The sequence below is a fragment of the Bos indicus genome, chromosome 11, assembly GCF_029378745.1.
Source record: "Bos indicus isolate NIAB-ARS_2022 breed Sahiwal x Tharparkar chromosome 11, NIAB-ARS_B.indTharparkar_mat_pri_1.0, whole genome shotgun sequence".
Taxonomy (NCBI): Eukaryota; Metazoa; Chordata; class Mammalia; order Artiodactyla; family Bovidae; genus Bos; species Bos indicus.
Genome location: NC_091770.1, coordinates 37455885 through 37474160, shown reverse-complemented (window position 1 = coordinate 37474160; position 18276 = coordinate 37455885). Strand labels below are relative to the sequence as shown.

The 18276-nt window shown below is 35.3% G+C and overlaps 1 protein-coding gene across 3 annotated transcripts in view; it reads left to right on the top strand.

Annotated features, from left to right (window-relative positions):
- The window catches only part of RTN4 (reticulon 4), a 74572-nt gene that overhangs the window by 23309 nt on the left and 32987 nt on the right, over positions 1-18276 (top strand). Inside the window, exon 3 of one of the 3 annotated variants that reach the window (XM_019970152.2) lies at positions 543-2948. The exons of 1 other annotated variant lie outside the window; for it this stretch is intronic. In XM_019970152.2, coding sequence (XP_019825711.2) covers positions 543-2948 — 2406 coding nt within the window. Of the gene's footprint in view, positions 1-542; positions 2949-14825; positions 15021-18276 lie in introns of those variants that run through there. One more of the 3 variants, XM_070798681.1, reaches the window with a different exon arrangement.

Below are 18276 nucleotides of genomic sequence, written 5' to 3'. Positions count from 1 at the left end.
ATCCAAGAGAGAAATGGGCAGAATCCTGATTAATAATTGGAAATGTGTAAAGAATTCTTGGACCCTTGATTTATGTTTACTTATTGACTAATCATTTCCTCCAAATATAGTTTATTTTCTTATAGCTGACAGGCTTTCACAGAACAGAATGCCAGTCTATGGCATTTAATTATCCATTGCCCCTTCTTTTCTGTACTGTCGGTCAAACTCTCTTCTCAAATTCTCATTTCTTCCTCTAATACTAGTTAATAGTAGTTTTTCTCAATTTTACTTGAGGTTTTTCTCAAAGACTTGATGTCTTTGCATGGCATATAATTGCCTCTGTAGCTGTGCACATGTTTTTTGACCATAGCTTTAATTTCTTCAATAATGATTCAGTTGACTTGATAATTATTTATAAACTAAATGTTATTAGCATTTTAGTTAACAGTAAGTCTTTACTAACACTGTTTTTTGAATCTGTCATAAAACTTGCATTAACTCTGAGCATTAGCATCAGAGCACTGGCATTCTCTAACTTTTCTTTCTGTCCACGGTCACAGAAAAAGTTATGGATTTGAAGGAGCAGCCAGGTAACACTGTTTCTGCTGGTCAAGAGGATTTTCCATCTGTCCTGCCTGAAACTGCTGCTTCTCTTCCTTCTTTATCTCCTCTCTCAGCTGCTTCTTTTAAAGAACGTGAATACCTTGGTGATTTACCAGCAGTACTACCCACTGAAGGAACACTTCCAGCAACTTCAAATGAAGCTTCTAAAGCATTCTCAGAGAAGGCAAAAAATCCATTTGTAGAGAGAAATTTAACAGAGTTTTCAGAATTGGAATATTCAGAAATGGAATCATCATTCAGTGGCTCTCAAAAGGCAGAACCTGCCATAACAGTAGCGAATCCTAGGGATGAAATAGTTGTGAGGAGTAAAGATAAAGAAGAGGACTTAGTTAGTCTTAACATCCTTCATACTCAGCAGGAGTTATCTACAGTCCTTACGAAATCAGTTAAAGAAGAAGATAGAGTTCTGTCTCCAGAAAAAACAAAGGACAGTTTTAATGAAAAGGGAGTTGCAGCAGAAGCTTCTATGAGGGAGGAATATGCAGACTTCAAACCATTTGAGCGAGTAGGGGAAGTGAAAGATACTTACAAGCAAGATAGTGATGTTTTGGTTGCTGGAGGTAATATAGAGAGCAAATTGGAAGGTAAAGTGGATAAGAAACGTTTTTCAGATAGCCTTGAACAAACAAATCGTGAAAAAGATAGTGAAAGCAGTAATGATGACGCTTCATTTCCCAGTACACCAGAAGCTGTAAGAGGTGGTTCCGGAGCGTACATCACGTGTGCTCCCTTTAACCCAACAACTGAGAATGTTTCAACAAACATTTTTCCCTTGTTGGAAGATCATACTTCGGAAAATAAGACAGATGAAAAAAAGATAGAAGAAAAAAAGGCACAAATTGTAACAGAGAAGAATGCAAGTGTCAAAACATCAAACCCTTTCCTTATGGCAGCACAGGAGTCTAAGACAGATTACGTTACAACAGATCATGTGTCAAAGGTGACCGAGGAAGTAGTGGCAAACATGCCTGAAGGTCTAACCCCAGATTTGGTTCAGGAAGCATGTGAAAGTGAATTGAATGAAGCTACTGGTACAAAAATTGCCTTTGAAACAAAAATGGACCTGGTTCAAACTTCAGAAGCTGTGCAGGAGTCACTTTACCCTGTAACACAGCTTTGCCCATCTTTTGAAGAATCTGAAGCTACTCCGTCACCGGTTTTGCCTGACATTGTCATGGAAGCACCATTAAATTCTGTAGTTCCTAGTGCTGGTGCTTCTGCAGTGCAGCTCAGTTCATCACCATTAGAAACTCCTACTTCAGTTAATTATGAAAGCATAAAGTTTGAGCCTGAAAATCCCCCACCATATGAGGAGGCCATGAATGTATCACTAAAAAAAGAATCAGGAATGAATGAAGAAATCACAGAGCCTGAAGGTATTAGTGTAGCTGTTCAGGAAACAGAAGCTCCTTATATATCTATTGCATGTGATTTAATTAAAGAAACAAAGATCTCTACTGAACCGACTCCAGATTTCTCTAGTTATTCAGAAATAGCAGAAGTTGCACAGCCAGTGCCCGAGCATTCTGAGCTAGTTGAAGATTCCTCCCCCGATTCTGAACCAGTTGACTTATTTAGTGATGATTCAATACCCGAAGTTCCACAAAAACAAGATGAAGCTGTAATACTTGTGAAAGAAAACCTCACTGAAATTTCATCTGAGTCAGTGACAGGACATGACAATAAGGGAAAACTCAGTGCTTCACCATCACCTGAGGGAGGAAAACCGTATTTGGAGTCTTTTCAGCCCAGTTTAGGCATCACAAAAGATACCTTAGCACCTGATGAAGTTTTAGCATTGACCCAAAAGGAGAAAATCCCTTTGCAGATGGAGGAGCTCAATACTGCAGTTTATTCAAGTGATGGCTTATTCATTGCTCAGGAAGCAAACCTAAGAGAAAGTGAAACATTTTCAGATTCATCTCCGATTGAGATTATAGATGAGTTCCCGACCTTTGTCAGTTCTAAAGCAGATTCTTCTCCTACATTAGCCAGGGAATACACTGACCTAGAAGTAGCCCACAAAAGTGAAATTGCTGACATCCAGGATGGAGCTGGGTCATTGGCTTGTGCAGGATTGCCCCATGACCTTTCTTTCAAGAGTATACAACCTAAAGAGGAAGTTCATATCCCAGATGAGTTCTCCAAAGATAGGGGTGATGTTTCAAAGGTGCCCGTACTGCCTCCAGATGTTTCTGCTTTGGATGCTCAAGCAGAGATAGGCAGCATAGAAAAACCCAAAGTTCTTGTGAAAGAAGCCGAGAGAAAACTTCCTTCTGATACAGAAAAAGAGCGAAGATCTCCATCTGCTATATTTTCAGCAGAGCTGAGTAAAACTTCAGGTAATCAATCCATACATTATTTTGTGCTTTCTTGCCACCTTATGACTTATGGAACATTCTACTACCTTTTCTGTAGCATGTTATGTTTATAGGGTCTAAATATATCACATCGGTAAGAATTCTTTTTACTGGCTCAGTTAAAGGTTTTAGTGCTTTTTTTACCCCTCTTGCACTCATCACTCACTCTTGCTCTTAACTTGCCAATAATTATTTGTTGGTAATTTTTGTATTGTGCCACAGAACTGGAACAAAATTTTATTAGAATTGACTTCAACATCTGTTTCTTTCTTCTCTTTTGCTTTAGTGTTTCCTAATAGTGTAAAGAGCAAGAGGTATTAAAAACGAAGTATTTTCAGATATGTTTACTTTTGTTTTCCCAGAAATATCTTCATTTTAAAATCTTAAGGAAAGAACATTTCTGTTATTTATCTCTACTATTTCAATATAATGCAGTAATTCCAGTAATAGGTGTAAAGTTAAGCATATTGAGTATTACATGTTTTGTGAAGTATACATGGAGGTATGCTATTAATTCTCCTGGAAAGTACTAATTCTCATTTTTTTCTTTTGACTCCACATTTCCCACATACCTGATTTGTGTAAAGTAACTTGTGCATTTGTTTTTATTTAGCATCCTAATTTAGATGTGTTTTCTATAAAAATATGTAGCGATTACTATGAATTTACTGAGTATACTTAGGCATTGGAGATAGACCAGTTTACAGTTTGTTGCTATAATCAAAAAAAGGGGAGATCATGAACATTAAGGCAATGGGATGGGCACAGAGACGTAATAGTGTTTGATTGGAATCGGACATGAAGATAAGGGGAGGAGTTAAAGCTTACTCTGGGGAAACTGGGTTCCTTTTATGTGCAGATACCTGGATGGCAGTATGAGAAACTGAGTTGGAAACATGAGAAAATAAAGTGGGTTTAATGGGAGAAAATAGTTGTTTGTTGTTTTTTTTTTTAAGAGTGCTTAGTGTTTATTAGACATAGTAGTATATATTACCTGTAGATTATTCATGTGCAAGGCAGATGCTTTTTTAAAATGTTTTTTAATTGGAGTATAATTACTTTACAGTGTTGTGTTAGTTTCTGCTGTGAATCAGCTATATGTGTAATATATTCCCTCCCTCTTGAACCTCCCTGCCACCCACCCCTATCCCACCCCTCTAGGTCATCAGAGCATGGAGCTGAGCTCCTCATGTTATACAGTAGCTTCCCATTAGTTACCTGTTTTACTCATGGTCGTGTATATATGGCAGTGCCACTCTCTCAATTCGTCCCAGCCTCTCCTTCCCATACTGTGTCCGCAAGTCTGTTCTCTGACTGCAACTCTATTCCTGCCTTGCAAATAGGTTCATCAGTACCATTTTTCTAGATACCATATGTATGTTTTTCTCTTTCTGACATGCTTCACTCTGTGTGTCAGACTCTGGGTTCATCCACGTCACCAGATGACCAATAAAAATTCAGTTCTGAGAATGTTGTAATTAAGGTACCTATGTGATCCAAGAATGAGAGATACTATACATAGGAAGCTCTTGAGAGAGACCGTAACTGTATGCATGTATTTACTGTGGACTCAAGGCAGTAGTTAAAGCCGCAGACATCAACTACGCAGAAGGGTTACAGGTAGAAGAATTGATCAACATTACCAGATTCTGGAGAGGCTTAGTTAAGATAAGGATTGAGGATTTGTCAGAAGGAAGGGAGTTGTAATGGTCATCTCTGTTCTCAGAGGGCTAATGATTTTCTGCATCCTTGTTTGTGATCTAGGTGTTTTTTTTTTTAGATTTCTGTGTCTTAGTACTGAATATACTTTTAAATGTGAAAACATTAATCAGTATTAAATAATAAATAAAACTTGCTCAGATAATTTATTATTTCCAATTTGTTCTCCTTGTTTTCTTAAAATGACATTTATAGGCAGGATTCAATTTTAATTGGGGGAAAAAAAAGACTGATTTTAATCAGCAGAGGAGATGAGCAAAATGTGATGCAGACTTTGATGCCTTGTTGATATATTTAGATAAAATTAATTAGGAGAAAAATGAATGCTAGTCTTCTTTTCCGTTGATAAAAAGGTATTTTATCAAAACGTATTTTTTTTTCTTTGTTTTTTGTTTTTTATATTTATGGGGATATAGTTGATAAACACTATTGTATTAGTTTCAGGTTGTATAGTAAAGTGAATCTGTTCTGTATATCATATACCCACTCTTTTTTAGGTTCTTTTCCCATATAGGCCATTATAGCATATTGAATAGAGTTCCCTGTGGTATACATTAGGTCCTTATTAGTTATCTATTTTATATATAGTAGTGTGTAAATGTTAATCTCAATCTTCCAATTTATCCTTCCCCTTTCCTAACCGCCCCCCCACCCCCACATAACCACAAGTTTATTTTCTACATCTGTGACTATTTCAGTTTTGTAAATAAGTTTATTTGTACACTTTTTTTTAGATTCAACATAAAAGCGGTATCATATAATATTTGTCTTTTTCTGTCTGACTTCACTTAGTATGACAAAGAATACAGGATGGAAAAGGGAGAAAAAGAGTCATTTATAGTGGAGAAGCCTGAAGTACTACCTCGGCCAGGTGACCAGGGTTAACATTCACAGTGATAAGCTATGTTGATAGTCTGTGCCCAAACTGAGGGACATCCTACAAAATAATCTGGCTAGTACTTCTCAAAACTGTCAAAGTCATCAGGAACAATGAAGTCTGAGAAACTAAGGAGACATGATGATTAAATGTAATGTGATAGCCTGGATGGATGGCTCAGACTGTAAAGCATCTGTCTACAATGCGGGAGACCCGGGTTTGATCCCTGGGTCGGGAAGATCCGCTGGAGAAGGAAATGGCAATCCACTCCAGTACTATTGCCTGGAAAATCCCATGGACAGAGAAGCCTGGTAGGCTACAGCCCATGGGGTTGCAAAGAGTTGGACACGATTGAGCGACTTCACCTTCACTTCAGCCTGGATGGAATACTAGGACAGAAAGAGGACATTATGTGAAAACTAAGAAAACCCAAATAAAATATGGACTTTAGTTAATAAAAATGTATCCCTATTGACTCATTATATATGACAAGTGTACCATAGTAATATAATAAGAAACTGAGTACAGGGTATATGCTAACTCTCTGTAATATTCTTGTTATTTTTCTGTTAATCCAAAACTATTGTAAAATAAAATTATTTATTAAGTGTTCTTTTTAAAAAGGCCTGGAAATTACCTGGCATATATAGGCATTCAACAAGTGGTAGCTTTTTTATTTTTTAAATGATTTTTGCCATTTTGAAAAATAAAGGAAACATTTTTTTGTTTTAATTTGAATTTTTTTGATTACTTATGAGTCGGGACCATTTTTTAAAGCTTCTCTTTGCTTTTTATATTCATGCCCTTTATCTGGTTCAGTCAAGCTGTATTCTTTTTACTTTTTTGGCCATACCGCATGACCTGTGGGATCTTAGTTCCCTGACCAGGGATTAAACATGGCCCACTGTGGTGAAAGCACTGAGTCCTAACCACTGGGCAACCAGGGAATTCCCTCAAAGTATATACTCAATAGTAAAATGTAAATACTGGTTTCTCTCAGTTCATAATTAATGAACGTTCATTATGTTATTTTTTGCTTCACTGTACTTCATTATTTAGAGGCTGAGCATTTCATATGTGTTCTTTATTTTATTTAATTAATTTATTTTAATTATTTTTTAATTATTTTTTTAAATTTTATTTTATTTAGCTTTACAATATTGTATTGGTTTTGCCATATATCAAAATGAATCTGCCACAGGTATACATAAATAAATACACATTCGTTTTAAAAAAGATTTGTGGCTAAAGATTTATGCTTTTGGTACCTTGATGGTTTTCATTTTTTGCTTAAGATATATTATGATTATCATTGGCATTTTAATTTTTCACTTTCCACTTATTTTAAGTATAAATATCTAAGTTAAAATATTTTAATAATTGCTTAAATTTATGTTACTAAATTTAGACCCATATAGTGAAACTTCTGAATAGTTAACTGATAGCACTACCAGATGACAATTGAAATGTTTTTCTCAGATGATGAATGGAAGTCTCAGTTTGGCATAGAGTGACAGTTCAGGGATATAAGTGTATAATGATTGGAAGATTATTAACAATTCTAAGGGCACAAAGAGGCTCTCTCTACCTTGGGATATTAAGAATGGCTTCACAAAGAGGTGCTACTTTAAAAGTTAGAGTTAGCAAATGTGAGTAAACATATAGACTTATTCATGTATATAAACATGATAAACATTTTCCAGATCCTGTTTTGATATTTTGGGGGAAATGTGTGGGTATTATGGTCAGTATGTAGAAACTTACTCACTCGAAGCTAGGGACAGATGAATTTGCAAACTGACCATGAGGGACTCTGTGAAAAGAAACATCAGGTTTATTCAGAACTAAAATGAAAAACCAGTCTGTGTTAAAAGAGGGTTTATTACACATTATATGCTAAATTTCCTGTGACTGTAATTAAGCTGAATTTTTAGAAAATCTATGGTATCACTTGAGTTTTTAAGATAATTGCTTTTTGAAAACAACTTTCATTTGGGAGTAATTTCAAACTTAAAAACAATTGCAAAAATAAAAGTACAAAGAATGTCTTATACTTTTCATCTAAATTTACCTGTTAATATTTCCCCATTTGCTTTATTATTTATGATCTCTTTTATAAATAACTAGACAATGGATACATAAATACACCCTTTTTTCCAGAGCCCATGAGATAAGTTCTGTACATTCTGTTACCCCTAAATACTTCAAAAAGGGATATTCTCTTACATAACCTCAGCATAGCTATTAACTTTGTAAATTTACATTGATAACAGTGCTTTTTTCTAATCTACCATTCATATTCCAGTTGGTAGTTGACCTAGTGTCCTCTACTGTAAGGTCCAGTCTAGAGCCAAGTTTTATATTTAGTTGTTATGTTGCCTTTGATTTCTTTAATTTGCAGCATATCCAGTTTTTCTCTCTCATGACTAACATTTTTGAAGAACATAGGCCCTTTCCCTTCTCTCTTTTTAGTAGAAAATTCCTTGTTGTTTTTTTTTTTTTTGCATTTGTGTATTGTTTGTTAGTGATTAGATTGAGGTTATGATTCATGGCCAAAATGAAGACGATGTAGTGCCTCTCTCTTGATGTCAATCTGGAGGTACCTACTATCCGTCAGTCCTTCATTGATGAGGCCATTCGGTCAAGTGGTTCCTGATTTCCTTATATAATTATTATCCTTCGTGACAGCTGACGGGTGACACTGCAAATATCCTGCCCTTTATTAAAATTCTTTCCCTAGATTTAGTATCTATTGAAGACTCTTGATTGATTTATTCTTTACTACTAAATTTGCAAAAGATGATTTTCAAAACTTCCTCCACATTTGTCAGTCAACACCAGTGTTCTACTCTTAGCAAGAAATCTCTTTTTCCATTAGTTGACTAATTAATTATCAGTATGGATCCATGAATTTCTCTTTTCCCCTAATGGTTTACAAATCATTACCATACTTAAATTATTTTGGTTATAAATTGCCCCAGAGTTGAAGGGCTCCCCTTCGAGTTGGCTCAGTGACATGCAGCTATCCTTTTGAGTGAAGGGTGAAACACTTCCTACTTTCTAACATAACGAAATGTTGTAGGCTCATCTTTTGCCCACTTTGTCCCAGCCACACAGTCAGCAGTTTCTCCAAGGGTCCCTGATTCCTTTCAGTGATCAAGAGCTGGATGCAAAGTACGAAGAGTTGTACTTTGCTCCTGTGGGATCTGTGCATTTTAGCCTTTCAATGCACAGAGGAAGGAAATACTTTTATACACACATATGAATAAACATAAGTACATCCATGTATTTATGAAGTCATGAGTTGATATATACTTCAGATCCAAAACATTCCTAGAGTACTGTTTCTTGCTTCCCTCATATCACATTTGCATTTTCCCTCAGATGGTAGAGAATCTGCTTGTAATGCAGGAAACACGAGTTCGATCCCTGGGTTGGGAAGATCCCCTGGAGAAGGGGAATGGCTTTCCCACTCCAGTATTCTTGCCTGGAGAATTCCCTGGACAGAGAAGCTTGGCAAGCTACAGTCAGTCCTTGGGGTTGCAAAGAGCCAGACACGACTGAGTGACTTAACACTTTTCTATAGTGAGAACATGACTCCTCACACTTTGTTTAATCCTTGAATGCATCTGAAATAGTCTTAGAATGTTTTATAATATCATTATAATAAAATAATGAGGATTATTTTTCAAATCCACCTGATAACCTGCCTCAGCCCTGCCCAGTTACTTGGGTTGGTTTTATTTTCCCTTTTCCTTTGGTTATACTACTCATTTGAAATAAAGTTAGATTTGTTTCAGTTCGCTTTCACTTTTAGGTGTTCTTCCTATTTGGGATGTTTTTAAACTAAGTATTTTGAACGGCCAAGAAAAGCCTAATTATTTGCATTTTACCTGGAAAGGAGGGACTTCGATTTATGGGAAATCTTTTAAGTACCAAGAACTTTCACATAAGTCATCTCATTTAGTCTTCATCATAATCTGAAAGAGGGAATCACTTAATGGATGAAAAAACCTAAGTCCGGGAATGTTAAGAAACTTCCCCAAGGTTGCATAGCAAATTAGGTATAGTAAACATAATACCTTTTGAGCTTCTGCTGTGTTTCAGATATTGGGCTAACTTTTTGCAAAATAATTTTTTATTGAAGTATAGTTGATTTGCAATGTTGTGTTAGCTTCAAGTGTACAACAAAGTGAATCAGTTATGCATATACCCACTCTTTTATAGATTCTTTTCCCATATAGGTCTTTAGAGTATAGAGTAGAGCTCACTGTGCTATACTATAGGTCCTTATTATATATTTTATATGTAGTAGTATGTATATGTCAATCCCAGTCTCAATTTATCCCTTCCCCCTGGTAACCATAAGTTTGTTTTCTACATGTCTGACTCTGTTTCTGTTTTGTGAGTAAGTTCATTCATACCTTTTTTTTTTAATAAGATTCCACATACAGTCAATATGGGGCTTCGCGTGTGGCACTAGTGGAAAAGAACCTGCCTGCTAGTGCAGGAGATGTGAGAGACGTGGGTTTGGTCCCTGGGTTGGGAAGATCCCCTGGAGGGAGGGCATGGTAACCCACTCCAGTATTTTTGCCCGGAGAATCCCATGGACAGAGGAGGCTGGCGGGCTACAGTCCATAGGATCTCACAGAGTTGGACACGACTGAAAGTGACTTAGCACGCAAGCACATAAGCAGTATATAATATTTGTCTTTCTCTGGCTTACTTCAGTCAGTATGATGATCTCTAGATCCATCCATGTTGCTGCAGCTGGCATTATTTCATTCTTTTTTGTGGCTGAGTAATATTCCATTGTATATATGTACCATATCATCTTTATCCACTCTGTTGACGGTCATTTAGGTTGCTTCCATGTATGACTGCTGTAAGTAGTGCTGCAATGAACATTGTGCTGCATATATCCTTTTTATTTTATTTTATTTTTAAACTTTACAATATTGTATTAGTTTTGCCAAATATCGAAATGAATCTGCCACAGGTATACCTGTGTTCCCCATCCTGAACCCTCCTCCCTCCTCCCTCCCCATACCCTCCCTCTGGGTCGTCCCAGTGCACCAGCCCCAAGCATCCAGTATTGTGCATCGAATATGCACTGGCGACTCGTTTCATACATTATATTATACATGTTTCAATGTCATTCTCCCAAATCTCCCCACCCTCTCCCTCTCCCTCAGAGTCCATAAGACTGATCTATACATCAGAGGGTATATGCCCAGTAGTGGGATTGCTGGGTCATATGGTAGTTCTATTTTTAGTTTTTTAAGGAACCACCATACTGTTCTCCATAATGGTTGTACCAATTTACATTCCAACTAACACTGTAGGAGGGTTCCCTTTTCTCGACACTCTCTCCAGCATTTATTGTTCGTAGATTTTTTGTTTTTGATGATGGCCATTCTTACTGGTGTGAGGTGATATTGTAGTTTTTGTATCTTTCTAATAATTAGTGATGTTGAACATCTTTTCATGTGTTTGTTGACCATCTTTACGTCTTTGGAGAAATGTCTGTTTAATTCTCCCCATTTTTGGATTGGGATGTTTGGTTTTTTGATATTGAGCTGCGTGAGCTGTTTGTATATTTTGGAGATTAATCCCTTGTCAGGACTTGTACTAATTTTTGCCCTTCTAATAATAAGAAAACCCATTACTCTGTTGATTACCAACAATGAATATTTATTAATATTTTTATAAAAAGTTGATAGCTAATGACTTACACATTATACAAAGTTCAATAAGTGTAATTACGGTAAGTCTTCTCCCTTTCATAACCAGCTGCCTAGTGTACCTTCCTAGAGTCATTTACTAGGATTTGCTTCGTAAGTATCCTTCCAGACATTGTGTACCTGGCTTTTTTTAAAAAAAAAAAACCTGGAGTAGTTTGACAGGTTAAAGTAACTATCTTGCTGTTTTGATCTTTAATTATTAGTGAAAGTGAACGTGTTCCACATATTTATTGATTATTTGTATTTCTTGTATGAAGTGCTTGTTCATCCCCTTTGCCCATTTAAAATTTAGAATCACCTCTTTCTGATTTTGAGAGTTCTTTGTATACAGTACAAAGATGCAAATTTTTGTCATTTTATAGTTTTCCCTTAGTTTTGTGAATTTTATTTTACTTTTTAGTGGATATTTTCAGTTTTCACATGGGAATATTTATAACCTTTAGTTTATTTACTAATTTACAGCTTCGTTTTTATGTTTGGGCTTCCCTGGTGGCTCAGTCGGTAAAGTGTCTGCCTGCAATTCGGGAGACCTGGGTTCGATCCCTGGGTTGGGAAGATCCCCTGGAGAAGGAAATGGCAATCCACTCCAGTACTCTTGCCTGGAAAATTCCATGGACTGAGGAACCTGGTAGGCTACAGTCCATGGGGTTGCAAAGAGTCAGACACAACTGTGTGACTTCACTTTATGTTTAATTCCGATCTGTTCGAAATTGATTTTGAATTCTGGTCAGAGATCGTTTTATTCCACATGTTATTTGGTGTTGGAGTTATTTTCCTTTTCCCATAGTACTCGGATCTAGTTCCTGACTGCCAATCAATCCTGGGAAAGAGCTGGAAAATTGAGTAGTTTTTGCCAGATTGCCTGTCTTGGGTTGGACAGTCAACTGTACTGTGGGTGTTGGTGCCATCTAGTGTTGGAGACAGAAAAGGGTATCTGTGGAATGCTCTGTAATCCACCATATTCAGTTGGGCAAAGGAGTTTAGTGAGTTGTGCATATTTGCTTCACACAAAGAAATGACTTTGAAAATGACTTTATATATAAGAGGATTTTGAATTCAGGCACAACATATTAAATCAAGCAAATGCTTGAATAATGCTATGATAAACATTATGAAGTGACCTTGAAGATTCCCCCAAACATGTATTTAGCGAAAACTTAAAAGTTTTCAAAGATTTGTTCAAAACCTAATGATTATTTAATTCCAAATTTTAAAATGCTTTGGATCTTTTGTAATATCTATTTTGGATTATAATATAAGAAATCAACATTTAGCTCTTATTGAATAGTATCACTTTCAGTTTCTTTATGGTTTGTACTATTCATTTTTAGCAGCTTATATGAAATTGTTTATAGACCTTAGAATGTTCATTATTTTTTGGTTATTTGTAGCTTGTTCATTTTCTAGAATACAGTCTTTGTTCATGTCTTAGGTTCAATTCAGTAATTAATGCTGAAGTGCTATAATTTAGTCCATAGAGGGCATTATATTACAGCGTATGGTGTTAAGCGTTATAATTTAATCCCTTTCAGTAATGGGACATATGTTGAGTTTCATACTTTTGTATAACTCAGAATAATTAAATTTTGAAGTAAGTGTAAAACTACTCTGTAACTATAACTTTTTTTATTACAAATTCCTGTTGTCCATTGCTGGAAAGTAGAAAGAATTTTTTTAGTTATTAAGAATTGTATACTAGCAACTGCCAATTTAGAGAGTAGCACTTCAACCCAAATGATCCCTTCTTTCTCACCTTATTTGCCTTCATCTCTAAACATCACAAAGCAAACAAAGCAAAACAAAAACTTGAGTTTTTCGGGGTTCAGAATTAGAGGAAGGAAAGAAATGGAAAAGGAGGACTATCTTGAAAGAGGTGGCCTGGGAGGTCTTACAGCTTAAATATTGCTGCCTACTCCAAAATACAGACTTCTGCTGTCCGAAATCCTAGATTGAACCAAGTCAAGTACCAGAAGATGTGAATAATATGAATGGTAAATACCTTTTGTCTCAAGAATTCTTTTTTCCTTCTCACATTAGTGTAGTAATCTCTGACTTGAAAACAGTGTTTGGGCGATGTTTTTGAGTGCATTATTCTAATGCTAAAGTAGTTACTGGCCTTCAGTCTTAAGGAATTCATTATTAGAAAATACTACTTTGGAAATGTTAGATAGTTAGTGAATAGTTTCTGATTTCTAACTACTGCAGGAAGAGGCCAAAGATTTTTAGCTGTGATATGACGTGGTGACAGTGTTCTCAAATATCACATTATCCAAGGGTCCAGTGAGGAGAATTTAAAGTTAAATATTAACTTTTTATCTGAGAATACTAGACTCTTTAAAAATTGCTTGCTTTATTTGTGTTTGGAGTTAGAGAGGCAGAGAGGGAAAGGAACTGAGTTCTTTATTCAGGCCACTTCTGATATGATCACAGGTTTTTTGCAGCCCCAGTTTTACAGCAAGTTCTAATATATATACATATATATATAATATATATATATAAAACATATATATATGTTATACTATTTCATTGTAGCTAATCTTCTGAAGTATGTAGTTTCCTGCGTAGGCTCCATTCTTTATACTTCAGCATATAAAGCATTTAAAAATATATGTTGCCTTTCCTGCTAAAGTCAAATGATAGTGTTAGTTAAACCAGTTATGAAATGTTAGTAAAGATAAAATATTCTGTACTGGAATGAATGTCAGTTTTATAATTTTATAATAAAAATTTTAGAAATTCCTTTGATTTGTTTTTGTATTTATCAGTAAAATTTTATTTTGGTCTTATGTCACTTTCCCAAAGCAAATGATATAATTAGCATGTGAATATTTCTCCTCAAGCAAAGAGTCTATTAATAGTACCTGCAGTGGTGCCTAATAGATATTTATTGAAAGATTGAGTTGGAGCAGGTGGTGATTACGAATAAGTGTATATTTACAAGTCTCTGGATTTCTGTAATTGAAAAAGAAGAAAAAGCATTACATTAGAAATAGAATAAAAACTTTTTTCTATTTAAATAATTTATATTCAAGAAACAGTAATAATTTAACTTTTGAGATTCTCTTGTCATACCCTTATAAGGGTGCAAAATGCTGATAATTTAGGAAAAAGTAAAAAGAGAATGCATTTGCAAGACTTGAAATTTAAGCTATTACCCTTCTGTGGATCAGTCCATTTTTATCTTTTCAGGTAATCATTAATTTTAAAGTTTTAAATGAGGCTGGAAAGCAGCAGCAGAATTCCCCTATCAAGAAAAAAAGCAAGAACCGAATGTGGTCTTCAAGTGTATTACAGATATATTCAGTGATTAACTCTGCCAGAACAACCCTCTTTTCTCTCCTTTCTTTTGGTAGCTTGCCTCCCACCCCACCCCACCCTGCAAAAGTAGCTCCATTGGGTGTGAGCAACAAGCAAAAGACTAGAACAATAAGCAGACAGAAGAAGGCGGTAGTGCCTGGGCATTCGTAGCCTAGTTACAGATTGCACTGCGTCAGACTGTTCCACACCCAGAAGGCGTCAGGTGACTTCAGTCCTGCTGCAGTTGTGCAGCAGAGGAGACTGCAGGCTTCGGTTGAGGAAACGGGTATTTCATGTCTCAGGGGGTAGATTTTCACAGTTGCAGCTTTTCTGCTGGTATGCATAATTGATAATTGCATCTGTAGGGCAGATTGTGACAAGAGATGGACGGTCAGAAGAAAAATTGGAAGGACAAGGGTATATCTGCTTTTTAATCTTTTGTTCATTTTTTATGTGACCAGTAATGTATTTCTATGAATAACCTTTGCAATTTAGATATATTTTGGATTGAAAATGAAGTCGAATAAGGGTTTAAGAGTAAAGGATTAAATCAGCTATTTCAAATGTTTTTGCATTTGGCTGTGTATGAGAAAATGTCATGCTGTTCTGTTTCACTGGCACTCGATTTCGTCTTTGCAGTCCTGTCGTTGCTTAGGTTCTGTTCTTAAATCTTTCATGTTTTAAACAATGTCCTTTTAACAGGATTTCATTTGGTCACTTGGGTGTGATAAATCTACATAGGCATGTTTGTATTCCATAATGACATATTTTCTGTGACTCAGTATTTTTTTTTTTTTTAAAGCTGACTTGGTGTAGTTGAAATTCTATCCAAAGATTTGTAGGTAGCAAGATTCTGTGTTTGCACTAAGCCTGTTTTCTTCTTTGGAAATATTATTGAACCTTTAAAGTTATTACCAGTTACCTTTTAATTAGATTATAATTTTGTATGTCTTAAAACATTTAAAATATATACACAGTAGTTTTAACTGTGTGTCTATATTTAAGTCAGTAACCTTTGTCCTTGTACTAACCAATCAGTGATCTTGATCCCCTTTCCTCCCCCTTGAAAGCCCAGATCCTTTCAAGTCTCAGTGGATCTGGGTTGTGTAAGAATTTAAGCTCGTGAGTGTAATGAATATTTTAAAAATATTTTATTATGTAGATGGTTAAATGTGCCATTTTAAGGAAAAAGGAAAGTGGTAGACTGTATATCTGACCTTATAATAAATTACCTTAAAAATTGTTAGAGCTGTTTTTAAGTAGTCTGATTAGACATTCCATACAAGCAATTTTTTGGCCACATTCAAGTTTTATAATTAAAAAAAGTATTTCTATAGCAGAATTGTTAGCAGGATTGGTGGTAAATGTATAGTAAAAGCAGTATATGGAGCTAATTACAATATCTTTAAAAATTTGGTCAGTAAAGTATTGTGGGGAAATGGTGAGCTTAAGATTGAGGTCATATTGAGACATTGGAAAGAGTTTATAGTTAACACTTAAAGAACAAAAAACAATAATAGTTTGATTTTTTTTTACCTTTATGGTTTCCTTACATAGGAATTTAATGCAGAGAAGGATTTTTATTCATCTTTCTGACCATTAGCATTACAAAGTGAAAGTAAATTGCTTTATTAGGTTTTGTTAAGTAAAAACATCAGTAGGGGTAACAATACAATAAATATAGACTTTAAAAATAGGTGAAAAGTCACATTACAGCCTACTCAGCAACCATTAAGGCTCTGTATTAATAATTTGAATGTTAGACCATTTAACAACGTCTTAAATTCTTTATTTGCTGAACTAATTTAGGAATACTTTGATATTGGAGAAATTAAGATCGAGTATAATCCATATTATACCAGAGATTTATTTTGATTATTTTCAGGCACTATATATAAAATCAAATTTATTCTGAAATATCTCTGGAGAGCCTCATTTTGTATGTAAGTGGAATTGCCTGATACTTTTTTTAGTGCCTGTCTTTGGCTTTTTTGCGTGGGAAGACTAACTTTACCTATTGTTTGTATTCATTTGTTAAGTTATATTTTAGTGTTTATCAGCAGCTAATTTTAATGTTGCAGATTAGAGGTTATGACTTAAGTGGAAATCAGTGAGAAGCTGAAACTACCATGGAGTGAGTTTTTCTTCATTTTATGAAAAGTGTGACAATAGAGGAAAGAATCTAATCTAAGCTCTCTAGGTATACTAAACAAAAAAGTCTTAAGCCCATACATATATTTTTCTACTCCCTTACCACCCCTATTCATCTAGTTGTCACATCTAATGATGGTAATATATAAGGGTATAAAGAGATGAGATATTCTGATTTCAATGTTTAAAATTTGGTTTTGGTTTTGTTTTTGCTGATTAACTAGTGTTGAAGACATTTTATCTTTCAGGCTAAGCCCCACGTAATAATTTATATTATTTTATATATTTTTCATATTGGGTTTTCTATTGTTCTTAGTGGAATACTTATAACAAATGAAATCTATGAAGTACTTGACCATTGAGGTTAATTTGAAAAGCACTGATTAAGACAGTCAAAAGATTTTTAAAGAGCCCAAAATAGAAGGAATAGATTTGGGGATTTGGGTGGGGTGGGAGAATGATTTAACCACTAAACAAGGTATAATAGAGCTTTCTGGGTAGGACAGAATGAATGTTTATAGGATAGTAGCTGCAAGATAAGATTGGTATGATTAAAGAATGTAGAAGATTTGTAAGATCTAGGTCAGGTTTCCTCAAAGTTCCCTGAAGAGAAGAATTACCTTCTTTTTTGTAAGGATTCCTGTGATCCTGTTCAGATCTAACCAAATCAGAACGTAAAAGGGAAGAGTGTGGCAATATATTAAGCATCTTGACACTAGGGTTATAACACCATTTATGTTATAATCAGACACATTTAGAAAACCCCAAACTATGTTTTCAGGTTTCTTTCTGTGGTTTTTCTTAGTGTGTGATTTTGGCCAGAGTAAGAAACGTAACTTTATTTTTGTCTTCATTTTCCTCTTTTGCATGATTTTTGGTGTACCAGTGTTGATGTTCTCTGGTTTTATGAAAAGATACTCTGGGTCAGATTGCAGAAGACACTGGAGTCTTCGGATTTTATCATAAAAGGAGTGAAGAGCTTTTGGAAGCTTTAAAGACTGTTTTGGGGTGCTATATAAGATAAATTGGAGAAGGACTTAGAGGCAGAAGGGGATGACTGTATTTGTGCCCACATTTAAAGCAAATACTGCCTAGATTTGGCCTGAAATAAGAATGAAAAGGGGGTGACAGGTTTGAGAAACTTAGAGAAGAGTACTTGACATTTGACATAGATTTGTGGGAATGGGGTGAGTAAGGGAGGGACTTGGAGGACAACATGAAATTTCAGAGTGAAAGTTTGGCAATGCTCGTGCTTTAGTGTCAGTAGAAATAGAGCTAAAGTAGGTAGAAATGATGCCAAGTTCTGTTTTGGAAACTTACTGAAGCTTAGTGAAATGACAGGCTTAATGATGAATGACTAATTGAGAATTGAATGTAAAGTGAGACAGATGAATACTGTGAGGACATTAGCATAAAAAGAACAGAAGATTAAGTAAGGAAAGCCTAAAACCTATTGAAATAGTGGGGATGTGCAGACCAGGAAGGATCAGGAAGTTAGAGTCCGAGCAGGATGGTAGTGCCT